The sequence below is a fragment of the Amblyomma maculatum genome, chromosome 5, assembly GCF_055883805.1.
Source record: "Amblyomma maculatum isolate TAMU_Amacu chromosome 5, ASM5588380v1, whole genome shotgun sequence".
Classification (NCBI taxonomy): Eukaryota; Metazoa; Arthropoda; class Arachnida; order Ixodida; family Ixodidae; genus Amblyomma; species Amblyomma maculatum.
The window spans coordinates 18,302,424-18,318,963 of NC_139348.1; the positions used below are offsets into that span (position 1 = coordinate 18,302,424).

At 46.0% G+C, this 16,540-nt stretch overlaps 1 protein-coding gene across 5 annotated transcripts in view; it reads left to right on the top strand.

Moving 5' to 3' along the window:
- The window catches only part of Ccz1 (vacuolar fusion protein CCZ1), a 107,745-nt gene that overhangs the window by 83,180 nt on the left and 8,025 nt on the right, over window positions 1-16,540 (top strand). For 2 of the 5 annotated variants that reach the window (XM_084603543.1, XM_084603546.1), the window contains one exon: window positions 2,006-2,133. In XM_084603543.1, the coding sequence (XP_084459669.1) occupies window positions 2,006-2,133 (128 nt within the window). Of the gene's footprint in view, window positions 1-2,005; window positions 2,134-12,593; window positions 12,738-16,540 lie in introns of those variants that run through there. The other 3 variants (XM_084603542.1, XM_084603544.1, XM_084603545.1) reach the window with 3 other exon arrangements.

Here is a 16,540-nt window from a genome sequence, read left to right on the forward strand (position 1 = left end):
ACGGTGAGAGGTACAAGGTAATCCACATCTAGCTATAACACTGTCACTGCTTTCAAAGTAACATTGTGTCCGATGCAGGCATATATTGATGCAAATCGATGCAAGCACACAGGAGTCTGGACATGCTACTTCACATGGCCTGCCACGCATCTTTATTGCTTAGCCTGGCCAGACGCAATGACGCTTTGAAAGCAGTGAGCGTGTTACAGCTAGAAGTGGACGAGGCTGTACATTAGCAGTTGTACCATGTGAGTAATCGAGTGCCGATGCATGATGTATTTTGTGTGCAGTCCTTACCGGTTCTCTTGATATTGGGGGGCATTTCAGAGTGTTAAGTTGAAGGGCAAGCGGAAGAGCATCATTTTAATGGCCCATGGTCATTGTGCTGTCAGTAAAGCTGGCTCAAAAATTCCTCTCGTGGTGGAATAGCACTCGCTTATCCGCTTTACCTAATGCCGGGAAATAGTTATGTTTTGCCCGTACAAGTAGTGCTGTACATTGCTTAGGAATGCAGTCCCTTGACAACTCTGGGGTGTGGGGGTATGATAGCACACAGCATGCCAAGATGCACTCATTACCAGGCTCCCCAGTTATGGGGACACTGCACTGTCACATTCCCCAGATGCAGCATTGTTGTGGGCTGACCTATGTAACCTACAGGCCCAGCTGTTACATTGCAGTTTCCACTGCTGTGCAACACCTATTGCCACCTTGTCACTGAGGTGACCACACTGTGGACATATTCATGAAGTGGCAGAAAAGAGCATGCATAATAGGGGGAGCAAGAAAGAGACAATGCGCGTATGCAAGAGAGCACAGTGAAGCCTCCTCGGAAGAACAACAAATAGCATTGAATACTGGCCCAGAACTTGGCCCTTTTTGAGCTTTGAGAAGGGCAGTTTTTTACAAAACATGCCATTCTGCAGGGCTGTGATTTATTTATTTATTTATATATACAAATACTGCAGGCCCTTCTCGGGCCCATGCAGGAGTGGATACAAAGGAGACAATATAGGGAACAAGTTGCGTACATATATAATACAAAATAAACATTCATCATCATGGCGGCACCGTGGTGGTAACGATGCCAATTCAGGGAAAAGAAAATAGCGGGTTCAGCACGGAAACAAGTATAGTTACAAAAAATACAAATGAAAGTCAGCATCGTAGTTTTATCGTGGTGACAGTAGTGGCACTCCCTTGCACACTCTTCTCATCTTGGGTATTTTCTAATATGCTGGAACTGAAGTCTACACTGTGTAGTGTGCAGTGGCCTCCATTGCAGTTCCTGCGATTGGCAGTTTGTCAAATTATATTGTTACTGAGCGGTATTCACTGGTCGTGCTGAGGATAAAGAAGTGCAACAGACTCCCAGAAGAAGAAGACGCAGATGAGTGCTGAGATCTGTGCTGGAATCATCCTCAGTGGTGTGGACAGCTGTCAGACTGTGAATATTCCCTCTAACATTATCTTTGCGACTGGGAGGCAGCTGTGGTTGGCGTGCAGTTCAGTTCGTAGAGCAGTGTGCGCAAGGAATTGGGGTTAGCTCCCCTGTCTGTTTTATTTCCTTCCTTGCACCTGTCTGAATTTCGGCCCAGCTAGTTTCTCTCTTTTGGAAAGGAGAAGATGGTGTATGCTGTAGAACAAAGAAGAGTTTGCTGCTCCATGGTTTGCGTTGCTGCCAGTGAACATGGGTGATAATCACCTGGACGTCAACTGATATGCTGGGTGGTGGCTGCATTTATTGAGCTCGCCTATGGGGCAGAAACACAGAGGCTAATGAAACTTGAAAAAGTAAGAGGGATTGGGCCAAGGAACAGATGTGAGTTAATGACATCCTGTGCGAAATCAAGGAAAGAAATGGAAGAAATGGGGATGTCCACTGAGACTAGATTCCAAGAGAAGACAAGGACTACAGAGTAATACAGGCACAGCCTAGTCAGGCCTATGATGATGTCTATGATTTCGGGAGAGAGTACATTCGTTGGTCTTATTAACAATGCAGAGTGGAGGATGCGGGCGAGATGACGGCCAAGACCACGTCCGAGTGGTGGGTGGTGGGCAAGGTGTCGGACCAGCGTGAGTTCTACGTGGTGCTCAACCAGAAGAGCGCCAACATCATCCAGATACATGGTACGTGCATCCTTCTTTCCTTCCTGATGTCCCACTAGTGGATGAGCAATAACTTTATTGAGTGTCCGACAGAGTTTAGCGCGACTGGGAGTAGGTCTCTTCCATGTGGGCACCGCCATGATGGCCTGCTGGATGGCCCAGAGTTGGCCGCTGAGGCTGGAGCTGCGCAGAGTGGCGGACCACTTCAACGAGAGCGTTTCTAGAGAAACACTGGTTAGCACTGTAAAAGAAAAGGAGGTCACTTCCTTCAGTAGTATTGGCTGGAGGAAGCCCCTGTTGCAGCTTGTGAGCTTTGCAGGTGTTTGCAGCAGGTGCCTCCAGCATGCAATCAGTGATTGTTGGCAGCTCCCCACTCCTCTGGTTACGGTGTCCGAAAGTAACGCTTGCATTCAGTGCAGAAACAATCAAGAAATTGGCCCTTTAGTTTCAGTGTGGTTGTTACTTTTGTTCGTATTAGAGGGGCCTGTCAAAAGTGTTGGAGATTTCCTCAGGGATCAGTTCAATAATTAGGCACATCTACTCTGACCACTGCTGATTCTTATCCCTTGTGTGCTGCCCCAAATTTGCTCTCACTGACCACCAAAAAAACAAGGCTACAGCGCTGAAACTGCACGTTGTTGCTCCACATAGGCATGTATGTAATGCTGCTAGGAGAACCATGTGGACATGTTCTGCTGCATAAATCTCATGAATTGCGGCTAAACTTAAAAAAAACAAACAAACAAAACAAAACAAAAACAAAAAACTGCTAGTATTCCGTCGTTACTGTGTCACGTAGCATTGAGGTGAAGCCAACTAGTGTTTATGAAAGGCATCCATTGACAGGCCTGAGCCCTCAGTGCAACTTGTGGTCTGGCAAGGCTGCCATTTTGAACAGTGAACATGGCTTGATGAGCTGTTAATGGTACACATTTTGTTTTTAACCTTCATTCGCCTGTGGTATTGACATCTGTGCAAATGGTGCTCTCATATTATGCTCTTTGGTAACTCAGTAGCTAAGGATGAATGCAGTTGCTGAGACATAAAAGATGCCTGGGAAATGTTGTCGCACATTAGTGATTCCTGGTTTGTTGGAATCCCACGTACAGTTCTCTCCATTACTGCCTCTCTCGTAGCCCCATATTGGTTGTTTTGGAATGTTAAACTCGCAGCTTTTTACTTAAAAATTGCTAATCTGTGCAAAACATACTGGCCAAGCTGTTTGTCATGGCAACTGAAGAATATTAACTAAAACACCGCTGAAGCACTCATGGGTGCTGTGCACGTGTATTGTGTGCACATTCAGATTAATGTGCAGCCCTCCATCTTTCATACCACATGGACAGCCGAGGGGCCTGAAACATATAACAGTACCCCCCCACCCCACATAATTTTGAGCAGGATTGATAGCCATACACTTGGCACTAATATTTGTCCCATGCCAGATTGCTGTCTATAAGCTTCTTTTGACTGTCCGAAACAATGAGAAGATACCTGGCCTGTACCTTTCCGTCTGTCAGGGGCAACAGCGAGATCTAAATTTTGCTGCCGTTATGGGCAGGTGCATGTGCAGGAAAGCAAAGGCAACGGAAGCTTCCATACACTCTTGTGTGAAGGTGTGCTATGCTCACGTACCTTGGCACGGAGTTACTGGGGTCCATGTGAAGTAACTTGTCATGACGGCATTTGACAACAAAAAGCCATTTATACTATTTTTCTTTTGTGCATATATATATATATATATATATATATATATATATATATACAGTCGAACCCGGATATATCGAATTCGAAGGGGATCGCGAAATAGTTCGATATATCGATAATTCGATATACAAAAATCGGCTTGTGACGGCACTTTCGATGCGAAAAAATGATACCATATTTGTCGCGTAATCAACCCACTCACATAATGAACCCACCCTCCACTTTTGCACCTGAGAATTTGAAAAGAAAAAAAAAAATGCGTTAAGGCTAGTTCGCTCACATGCAAGCGACTGAGCGAGCGATCTCAGGGACGAGCGGCAGCGACAGAGCGAAAATTTTCAAACTTTATTTATTTACTTTTTATTTATACAAGTACCTGCAGCGCCCAGGGGCATTATAGCAGGGGGGGGGGGGGGCAATAACGGAAAAAAAAATACCTAAAATGAGCATGTTACAATACTGAAAGTATACAGTAAAGCACATTTGTTTAACAATAAAAAGAACAACACTGAAAATGTGAGTGCGAGAAACAGGTTTAAAAGGGTGGAAAGCTACTACGACAAATTGGACGCCAAGAAAGACTGAAAATGTTTACCTGTTTTACATTGTGCTATGCTCTTAGGAAGACTATTCCAAAGTGAAGAAGTGTGAGGAAAAAAGGAATTACGGAACACATCAGTTCGACATCGCGTTACAAGAACTTTCAGCTTATTGTCGCGGCGTTCAGAGATAAAATGTGGAGGTAGAATGTACAAGCTCTTGTTTATTCCCGTAAGATCAGAGTATATTTGGTAAAAAAGTTCTAATTTTGCGGTTAGTCTCCGGTGAGCCAATGTTTTCCATCTAAGGTTTTCTTTAATTAATGTGATGCTACTACGGAAGTTATAGTTGCGGGAAACAAACCTGGCAGCGCGGTTTTGGATGCGTTCAAGTTTTTCCACAAGGTAAGAGCTTTGAGGGTCCCATGCCGCACAAGCATACTCGAGTATTGGACGGACGTTAGTTACATATAGCTGTTCTTTTACTTTTGTGGGGGCTTTATAAAAATTTCGTCTAATGAGATTTAGCGTTCTAGATGACTTTAAGGTTAAATATTCTATGTGTCGGTTCCATGTCAAATTTTCTGAAAAATAGACCCCTAGATACTTGTAATGTTGGACCTTTTCAAGTGGTAGCCCGTCCAAATTATAGACTGATCTCACGGGAAGACGTTTACGGGAAAATGACACATACTGGCATTTAGCAGTGTTCAAAGACATGCCCCATTTAGTGCACCAACAATGAATTTTGTTCAGATCACTCTGTATACTACTTACATCAAGATCATTTCGTATATTCCTGTAAATGGCACAATCGTCAGCATATAATCTCACTTTACATTCAAGCCCTTCAACAATGTCATTTATAAAGACTAGAAATAGCAAAGGCCCCAAGACAGACCCTTGGGGCACGCCAGAGGTTACGGTGACATTCTTTGAATTAGTACCATTGATTACAACATTTTGAGTTCGTCCAGATAAGTAACCTCTAATCCAGTCTACTACTTCAGGGTGTATACAGAGAGAAGATAATTTATATAACAATAAAGCATGAGGAACGGTATCAAAGGCTTTGCGGAAATCCAAAAAGATGCAGTCTACCTGAAAACCAAGATCAAAATAATAAAAGAGATCATGAGAAAATTCTACCAGTTGAGTCGTGCACGACAAGCCAGGCCTGAAGCCGTGTTGAGCATTTGAGAAGAAATTATTGTTTTGGAGATGTTTCATCACAGAGCTGTAAATAATGTGTTCTATAGTTTTGCAGCATATGCATGTAAGAGAGATTGGTCTGTAGTTTTGCAATGCCTTTTTGGGACCACTTTTGTGGACTGGGATGACATTTGCTGCCTTCCAGTCTGCAGGTAAAGAAATGCTGTATAGTGATTTATTAAACAAGGCTACTAAGAAATGCGCAATATCTTGTGAGCAAGCTTTCAATACATGCGACGGGATGGCATCAGGCCCACTGGCTGATTTGTTTTTTAGGCTAGAAAGTAACTTGAGGACACCGTTATATGTGACAGTAACCGCGGGCATGTCCTCGTAGGCTTTTTCTTGTGTTTCAGGCAATTCACCAGAGAATGCGGCAGTAAAGACGGATTGAAAATAAAAATTGAAACAGCAGGCCTTTTCGTAATCGTCGGACACTGTCTTCTCGTCAACTAACAAAGTAGGGACAGAGGTCACCTCTTTACTATTGATTTTAATAAATTTCCAAAATTCTTTTGGATTTTCTCTTAACCTTGTATCAAGCGATGAAATATAAATATGTTTATTTACCTTTATTTCTTGCTTAGTTTTGTAGCTTGTTGGAACTTGTTGGAACTGCGTCCCTCTCGCCGCTCGAGCCACCGCGGCAGAAATCGCGATCATTTTCGCTTGCATGTCGATGGCGCGCTTCAGTCCGTTTCGGTCGTCTCATCCACAGCTCATTGGCAGCGTGCCAAGATGCTGCGCAGCGATAACGTCACGGCGCGTTTATCTTTTTATAGCTCCTGCGGTGGCGGGAAGCGAACTTGGCAGAGTGCCCGTGATGGCTTGATTGTACAAAGCCTGGTTCGATTTATCACGCGTCATGATCGCAGTAGCTGACCGCGTGCTTTCGCTGATTCATACATGCAAGGATAAATGATTAAAAAAAAAATAAAAAAAGAAAAAAACATCCCCGCAAAAAAAAAAAAAAAAACTGCCGCTTTTTAACGTCCGCAGCCGCCATATCTTACGCTACACCGCGCGCACAGCCCAACGATAAAAAAAAAAAAAAAAGAAAAAAAAGAAACGGAGCTTTTTTAACATCCGCAGGCGCCATAGCCACGTCCGCCGCCGCGCCGCTGCACGCAGAGGGTTCGCAACACACGCTGGAGAAAGCGTCCGATGTCGGTCTGAAAACGGGCTGAGCTGGCTTGGCGCATGCGATGTTGCGCGTGCTGAAGGAGAGAGATAGCTCAGCACAAGAATGTGTACACCCACATGTGTTGGCGCGCGGGAAACAACTGAAGATGCGCGCGCCTTTGGGGAATGGGCGCGGCGCTGCCCAGACCAGCCGTCGCCGAACTGTCCCCTCTCATTCCTTCCGCGCGTGGCTTGAAAACGTCACGCGGCAAACGGCCAAGGGTGATGCGATCGTCTTTGGGGAAGGCACACTTTCTAGTGCGTGGTGCGTTGTTCAATATATCGAACAACCGGTGAAATTGAGTTCGATATATGACGCGGCTTTCCTATACTTTTACATGGGATTTTCAAGGGGATATTTCGTGAGTTCGATATAACCAAAATTCGATATATCCGGGTTCGATATAACCGGGTTCGACTGTGTGTATATATATATATATATATATATATATATATATATATATATATATATATATATATATATATATATATATAGTATCATCATTATCATCATCATCAGCCTGACTATACTCACTGCAGGGCAAAGGCCTGTCCCATATTCCTCCAATTAACCTGGTCCTGTGCTAGCTGCATCCACTTGACCCCTGCGAACTTCTTAACCTCATCCGCCCGCCTAATTTTCTGGCGCCGCCTGCTCCGTTTTCCTTCCCTTGGAATCCAGTTTGTTACCCTCAGCGACCATCGGTTATCCTCTCTTCGCACTACATGTCCTGACCGTGTCCATTTCTTCTTAATTTCTACTAGAATGTCGGTAACTTGAGTTATTTCTCTGACCCACTCTGCATGTTTCCTATCTCTTAATGTTACCCCTACCATTTTTCATTCCTTAGCCCTCTGCGTTGTCCTCAACTTAAGTAGAACCCTTTTGGTTAGCCTCCACGTTTCAGCACCATAGGTGAGTACAGCTATGATGCAACTGTTGTATACTTTCATCTTGAGCGATACCAGTAAGCTGCTAGTCATAATCTGCGAGTACTTGCCAAATATATATTGCGAAGAAGAAGATGGGCAGTGGCGTGGGCAAGAGCAGAGGTCCGTCAGGGCAAAGGGTGCGGCGGTATAGGATATCATCGTGAAGAACAAAGAGTTGAAATGAGGGGTCTTAGTGGACGCAAGGAGGAGTCTTGCCGCTGCTCATCCGCAATGTTAATCAGATCAGAGATAGTGAACGAGCATGGGCCAAGCTCATTGTCTCCGGGATCTGGCGGCTCCACAGGGTGACAAGACACGCAGTCAGTGTCTTGATGTAGACGCCCTAACTTGTAGACAATGGTGTACGAATACTCTTGGAGGCGCAATGCCCAACGACCAAGCCGGCCTGTAGGGTCCTTCAGTGAAGAAAGCCCACAAAGGAGCTTGGTGATCAGTCACAACCAAGAAAGGACAGCCAAACAGGTAGGGTCGAAATTTAGACACAGCTCAAACAAGGGCAAGGCACTCGCGCTCTGTAATGGAGTAATTGTGCTCGGCGGTGGAAAGAAGGCGGCTGGCATATGCGATGACACGGCCTTGACCTTGGTGATGTTGGGTGAGCACGGTGCTAATACCATATCCGCTGGCATCTGTGTGAACTTTTGTTGGAGCCTGGAGCCGACGGATCGAAATGGGCCAATACAGGTTGTGAGGTGAGCAAGTGGATCAGGGAAGAAAAGGAGTTTTCTTGGGTAGGGCCCCAGGTAAAAAGGGTGTCTTTCTTAAGGAGGTCGGTAAGGCGATGGGCGATGACAGCAAAATTTTGATGAGATGTCGGAAATAGGATAGGATAGGATAGGATAGGAAATACGTTAATTTCTCTAGGAAGGTCTTGTGCTAGTAGCAGAAGAGGTCCATCTTTCATCTCACAGGGTCGGTGCTCCTATTCCAGGGCTCTGCTGAGCTTCGCTGCTCGCTGGGCGTGCTGGATCAGACCTAGTTGGCAATACAGATCGCCGCTGGAGAGCCGGCTCTCACACTGATCCACACTCGGGTCTTTACAAAAGCTATCATTATTTCTACATTGCCATGTGATGTGGTATAACGAACGTTTGCTACCACACCATGGGCAGGTGTCCCGATATTGTGACGGGTAAATTTTGCTTAGGATATGCAGGTTAGGGAATGTTCCTGTCTGCAGTCTTCACCAGTACACTGCCTCTTGTTGTTTTAGATCCTGATGAGGCGGCGGATAGCGGATCCGTACCCCCTTATAGTAGTTCATAATGTCTGAGTACATAGGGCCGACCCGCTCGGGTAGATTGTCCGATTGGGAGGAAGCTTGGCTCGTGTACCCTCGAGCTACCTCATCGGCGCGTTCGTTCCCCACTATGTCGGTGTGTCCTGGCACCCAGTAGATGTTGTGACTTTTGATGGGATCGCGCTCTGGAGGAGCCTGAGCACGGCGCGACCTATGCAGTCGCTCATGTAGTGACGGCACGCTTCTCTCAAATCTGTAAGAATGGTAAGGGATGTGTTGCTTCGATACCCGGCTACCACCGCTAGAGCAACGGCCAGCTCCTCCCCTTCGGTTACTGTGCAATCCCTGACTAAGGCGCTAGCTAGTTCCTTTAGGTTGGAATCAATAGCTACCGCCACTGCGCTGTTATGTGAGCTTCCTGTATACGGAGTCACGTCCGTGTATACCGTTGTGGATTTTGTAGGTAAATTTTGTTGTACATACTTCGCCCGGGCTGCCCTACGGGCCACATGCAAGTTGGGGTCCATGTTCCGGGGAAGGGAGCTAACCTTTAGCGTCTGGCGAGTTGCGTCTGGTATGCTCGCAGTACGATTCTCGATTTCCGCTGTTCCACCTAGCTCCAGTCGCCTAAAAAGCTAACACCCCATAGGAGTCTGCTGGAGCCTGGCTATCTGCGTGACCAGTTGGGCTTCTTTGATCTCTTCAAAGGTGTTGTGAATGCCAAGAGCTAGTAGTCTTGCGTTGGAGGTGTTCATTGGTAGGTGCAGGGCTGTCTTCTAAGCTTTGCAGATGATGATATCTGCACTTTCCACTTCTCCTTTATTGAGGTTGAAATACGGGAGGGCGTAGCCCACGCGACTGAGTACCAGGCTCTGAACCCGGCGCAGGGTATCCCCCTCTCGCATACCGCTCCGCTTCTGCCACACGCGCGTGATCATCCTGGCTACCTGAGTGGTCGATTGCTTGAGAAGGCCGAGCATATGGCTGCATTGCTGATTGCTCTGGAGCCACATTCCTAAGTCTCGTATCTTGTCTTGTTCGGGAAGTAGCTGTCCTTCGAGGGAGACATTGAGGGTCCCTTCTTTGTGTTTCCGTTTGTGAACTCGCAGGAGTTTGGATTTTTCTGTGGAGCAGGCGAGACCTCGTGCACGGACATATTCTTTCACGCAGGTAGCCGCTGCTTGCAGTCGTTCTTCTTTCTGGCCTAGCGACCCGGAGGTAACCCAGACCGTGAAGTCGTCAGCGTACATGGCATGCTGTATGCCTTCGGTCTTCTCGAGTTGTCTAGCGAGTCCGATCATAGCCACGTTGAAAAGTAGTGGTGAGATGACGGACCCTTGAGGTGTGCCTTTGTTGGGGGTTGAGAATTTATCGCTGCGAAGGTCTCCGAGCCCAACCGTTGCAGTTCGGTGGGAGAGAAAGGCCTTCACATAGCTGTGAATCTTCTCGCCACAGTGGAGGTTGTCGAGTCCTTCCATTACAGCCGCGTGGCTAACGTTGTCAAAGGCCCCTTTAATATCGAGGGCCATGACCGCATTCTCGCCTACGCTCGGGACATTGGTGAGGACTTCCACTTTGAGTTGTATGAGGACGTCCTGGGTGAAGAGGTGAGCTCGGAAGCCGAACATGCTGTTGGGCCACAGGTCTTCGTCCTCCATGTAATTTTGGAGCCTCCGAGTAACGACACGCTCGTAGAGCTTGCATATGCAGGAGGTGAGTCGGAAATAGGAGCACAAGCCGATAAAGCTTTGCACATTCGTAAATGATCGAGGAAGACAGAAGTCCTTGACAGCTTGAAGTTTAGCAGGACCAGGGCGGACACCAGAAGCATCAACAAGATGCCCAAGGATTGTGAGTTGGCGGTGCCCTAATTACCATTTCGACGAGTTGAACTGCGGCCCGGCTTTCCGGAAGACAGAGAGAATGCTCGTCAGTCTTTTGAGGTGCGCAGAAAATGTGGATGATAAAACCACAACTTCGTCAAGGCAACACAGGCATGTAATCCATTTAAAGCCTCTAAGCAAGGAGACCAATATTCGCTCGAAGGTAGCTGGCGCATTGCAGAGACCGAATGGCATGATTTTAAGGTGGCGGTTCTACGGTCGCCATCTTGGAAGTAGTTCAGATTCTGCCACCAGGCTACGCTACTAATCCAAGACCAAGGAATTGAGTACCCAGCCACCCAGCTCTCTCGACTTGAGCTGCCTGAACGCTTTTCTTGTGTTGCTGCGTGGACTTTCAAAGGTTTTTGCGGCTCCGCAGCAGTGTCCAGGCAGAGAAGGGGAGGGATTTTGTCCCCGTCCTGCGCAGCATGGGCTGCCCCATTGAACTCCCCTCTTCACCCCACCGCACCCCTACTTCGAACAATACGCGCCCCCCCCCCCCCCGACAATTGGACAAGAGCCTTCCCTCTCTTGCCTATACCTCGTCTCACAAGATGTTTGCAGCTCAGGGAAAGGCAGAGGCACCCCAGCCGGTCCAACCAGGATCACGCGTACAATAGGCAATTGTGCTTCTAAGTGCCTCTCCACCCCCCAAATTTGGCGGGGGTGACAGTAGGAGCACAATTCTCTATTATGCAGTGCTTACAGATATCTTGTGAGACGAAATATAGTTTCCCCTATAGAGCCACGAACCCCATTGCTCCTATCCGCCGAGCGTGAGGGGGTTCGACTGGACTGCAGTAGGCTAGCTTGACTGAACACAAAGAAAACAGGGTGTCAACATGATTGCACAGTGCAATCTTAGTACGAGTAAAAAGGAAAAGCGAATGGCATTATTTCTGCAGACTTCGTCAATGAACCTTAGTTGAAGTTGGCGCCTGTCTTGCGTTCTTTTGATCCTCGTCTTTAGGGCTGTGCAATCGAGTGATCATTAGCAAGCTTTAGAATACGGCAACCCATTCCGTAAGTGGGATAGAGTAATAGTGTGCACTATAATAGAGAATTGTGCTCCTACTGTCACCCCCGGTAGGGGTACCATATTCTAAACCTCCCTATTGTTGATGCCATAGATATAGTAGGGATCGGAACACTCCTTGACTGTAGTGGAAGCTGTCAGCTCTTGCGGTCACCAGAAATTTGCTTTATCAAACGTGATTACAAATATGATAATGTAGCTATAATTAGCTGAACTTCAGTCAACAGTCGCCCTTGTTTATTTTTTGTTCGTGCTTGTCCAATCTTGGAAACTAGAGCTGGTAAGTTACAATGTGCAAATAAGTGAATGTCTGCCAATTTTTTCCTTCTGAGATGAATCAATATTCCGAAATAGATGTGAAATCCACCAAGAGGCTATGTATCACGCAGGAGGCCGGCATGTATTCATGTTCTCTTCGGCACTGAGGAGGCGCATTCACACTAAACTATGTGGGAAATGGGGGAAGGGGAGAAGGGGTTGTAAAGGAAGGTTGCCAGAAGAAAGGACCTAACGGGGACAGTTGTGTAGGCGCTTATAGCGGCCACTTCCCCACTCCCAGTTGGATGCTCCACAGTCTTCATTTTATTTATTCGCTCGCGCGTACGTTTGCGCGCGTGTGTGTGTGTGTGTGTGCGTGTGTGTGTGTGTAATTAAAGGAACACAGTATTTTCAGGCAATTAGAATAAAATTTTAACAATCAATCTCCTAGAAACATTTTTCTCTTGCAGAATTTCACTCGACACTGAAATCTGATGAGAAAAGTAGCATGCTATGGAAGACGCTGACCTGTCCTGCTGCAGCATCCCGTGATGATGCATGCGCTTTCTGAACCAATATATTGGGTAGACTACTGTAGCTTGGAGCCTGACTTTATTGTACTCATTTCATAGGGCACACACACGTATGCAACAAGTATACTTTAGTGTTGAGCCCGCCTTTCGGCTCCATGTGTTGGTAGTAAAAAATTTCGTGATGTGGCACTTGTACATTCACACATTTGCAACATAATAATCAGAGCCCAATTTTTACTCCATGCAAGAGCGTCCATGCTTACCAAATGTTTTCCTGCAAATGCCAAACGATTAGACGCATCGATCAGATCGCGTTCGGTCAGATTTGGCATGTGCTATAATTTGTGAATTTTTCCATGCCAATGCAGTACAGCGGTTTTGCTTCATGTGGTCAAACGGAAGCACATTCTTTGTATGCTTCGAAATTCTCACACGCTTCTATGTCACTTTTGCTAACATGATCGGATACCTTTCAGAGCACAGGAAGTCGAGTTGCTTCAAAACAAGGTTCAAATAAGTCAACAAATTGGGCGTTGAGACGGCGGATGAGTGGACGCCTGGGTGACACGGTATCTACCTTACTCGAGATAAGGGCCCCATTCTTTTGGAAACGCTCTGCCTGCCGACGGGCTTTTAGAGCATTAGCTCTGTTGCTCACTTGCGCGAGTTGCGCGTTTTTCTAAGAATCGTAAACAGTGCCATCACCATAGCAACATCGCCGTCTTCACTGTGCCCGGGCAAACTAGACCGAATGCTCCGCACCCCCGGCCACAGCGGCAAAGCGCGGTAGCAGGCGATGCTAGGCAGGTATAGCATTATAGCAGAATGAACGCCGAACCAGCTTCCCTGCCGAATGCATCAACGGTTTACCCTAGACGCCGTAATGCTTCGGACAATCCGCGGTATATCCCCCTTCACGAAGCGGAATTAGCTGGGAAGAGGACGGGACATCATGCACGTATAAAATAAATAAAATAAGCGCAAATAAAAGCATCAACCGGGAAACCAATTCAGTGTTTTCTCTCACAAATATATATATAGGGCCACTGATCAAGTCAAAGTATTTGAAGAAAATATAAACGAATGCTTTTTGTCTGGTTTCTCCATTGTGAGCAACGAAGCTGTAGGGATGTCGAAACGATAGTACGTTTTCATGAAACTTTGACTTGATCAGTGAGCCTGTATATTTTTTTATGCCACCACCTGATCAGACTGCATTTCGTCGAACTCTTGATTACAGTGGTTTTTCTCATTTGAGCTAAGCTCGACATTCCGTTCAGCAGCGTTGAGCCTCATCGTTTTTTGTTTTTCAATTTTTAGTGAAGGGAATGACGGAAATGCAGCGGCAAAACCCGATTCAACATCACATTTTTGTATTGGAGAAGCTTCACATGGCTGTTTCCTACTTCTCCATTCACCGAAAACATCCCCGGCAGCTACTGCGGCACCTTTACTATCATCACCGGAACGCAACATTCGGGGAAAAAAAAAAAAAAACATGACTGAAACGCCGGTGATTATCTTCGGCTGCCCACTATATCATTTTTTCTCCTTTTCTTTGGAGCCTGCACTGCTTGCGCTATATAGGAAATTCAGTGGGAAGGTTGAAGAGGCATGCTTGTGCATGTTCAGGTTTTCAAGTTGTACATTGCAGACTGTCGAAACGTTTTATCTGTACCAGTAAAGTGGCAGAGAGTACAAGTATTCGTGCAATTTCTTCTAGGGAGACGCTCTTTGAAATTATATTATATTAATTTATGCAGTGTTATAGTTCCGTGCCCTACTATTCATTTTATCGTAGAAAGGGGAAGATATTTTTTCTTCTTGCCACTGAAAAAAGAAAGTCTAAATTCCACACCCTCACAATGTATGCTAACACCGCGAGCATCTGAAGATAGCTTTGTGGCGGAGCTAAGACGAGGTTGAGGGTCGCCGGAGAAGGGGTAGGCAGCGAACGCGATGGTTAGATGGCATCCTCGAGGCACTGCAGATGAAGTTATGTGATGTTAAGAAGATAGTGAGAGACCGGAAAGCGTGGCGTGACATGGTCCATAGGGTCACGAAGAGTCGGACACGACTGAACGCCTGAACTGGACTGAAGACGAGGAATAACCAGCTCCGACAGCGTTCGGGTTCGAACTGTTTTTTTTTTTTTCGCTGCTTGCACTGAGACGCTTAGTGCCAAATTCTTCTTTGTCCAGCGCCGTGCCATTGTTTGTGATAAAAGCGCGGCGCGGGGGGCGCTACAAGACTGCAAAACAAAACCAGAAAAAAAATTCAATGTCTCCGCCACGATTATATCTTGCTGAGTAAGTAGAGTAAATAAGTAGCGCGAGAGCCTTAGCTGGCAACGTTTCGGCACACAAACAGTATGACACACTTAATTCGAGGCGATAAATAAATCTCAAAGCAAGCAAGTGTACATTTGTTAAGGGACCATTTTCAAGTAGCGCTACTGCGCATGCGCGAAGCACCTGAGTGCGCGAAGCACCTGCACCTCAGTTCGACCTGACCACTCGACGCGACTCGCCAGTGTTTACCTCTCCCGCCCGATGGAAAGGAAAGGGCAGAGGGAAAACGTTGTAGAAGCACAATACCCTCTCGTAAATACCCCTCGATTCAGAGTGTTTGTGGCGCCATCCTCGTAATTTTTCTGAACTGTGACATTTTAGTGCACATGAAATTTCATAGATGGCGCTACCTACTACGTTTATCACACGTGGCTCTGTTATTTCACTATTATTTGCTTTTTGTACACTTTTTAGTTGATAATTGTTACCGGTTGAATAAAGGAACGAAAGCCCGAACCTTTAAGTTATATTCGCCAGAAACAAACAAGCCATGGAGCATTTCAATCATGCTTAAAATATTTCATGAAGAGCTCGCGCGCTTCAAGTGAACCACGAAAAAATTAGCTGAAATCATCCTGGCAGTGCACATTCCTCGAGAGTCGTAGAACAAAACCGATGCTTATCCTCTGACAGCGAGGTGTAAAGTTTTTCCACGCGAAGTTTCAACACAGATAAGAGCTTATTACTTGAACAGTTTAGCATTTACTTTTAGCCATTTTGCAAAAAATGCAAACTTTGATCACAAATAATGTTTACACTAAATGAAGCAGACAGATGATATTTTCAGGAAAAAGCGAACTATGTACGACCTTCTACTGTGCAAAAAATCTCCGCAGCAGAATGCGTATCTTAAAAGTTATTGTATGTATAATTACCTGTTTTATACACTTTTCACAGGCGCGTGGCTAATAAACTATGCGATACACAGTAATAAAAATGCTTAACTTTGTTTATTAACATCTAATCTGAAAACATCCCGAACGGTGTTTCCCTAGGTGCAAAATATTTTGCACAATTTTGCTTTTCCCGAGGCAAGTAGAGCTGAAAAGCCGTTTCTTACCTTTGTGTTTTCCTTGACAGCTTAAACATCGTTGCAGCTATTTATAAACCAAATGCACCATTAGAACGGAGAGGAAATAAACTTTACAAATATATTGAAGTTTAATTTATAAACTAAACTAGTGAGGCGCAGTAGGCGTATGAATATCGCCAAAAATGTCGTCTCTTCACCGCTGGAGTGGGACCGCCACCTTAAACTGATACACTCCGTCCGGTGTGACGAATGCGGTTTTTTCACTGTCTTTGTCATCGACAGCAATTTACCAATACCTGGATCGAAAGTTGATCGAAGAGAAAAAATTGGCTCCGTAAAGGCGATCCAAAGTGTCATCGATTCTTGGGAGAGGATACACGTCCTTTTTCGTGATGCCATTGAGGTGCCGGTAATCAATGCAGAATCGCCAACTTCCGTCCTTCTTAACAAGGACGACTGGTGGGGCTTAAGGGCTTGACGAGGCCTCTGTGATGTTTGAT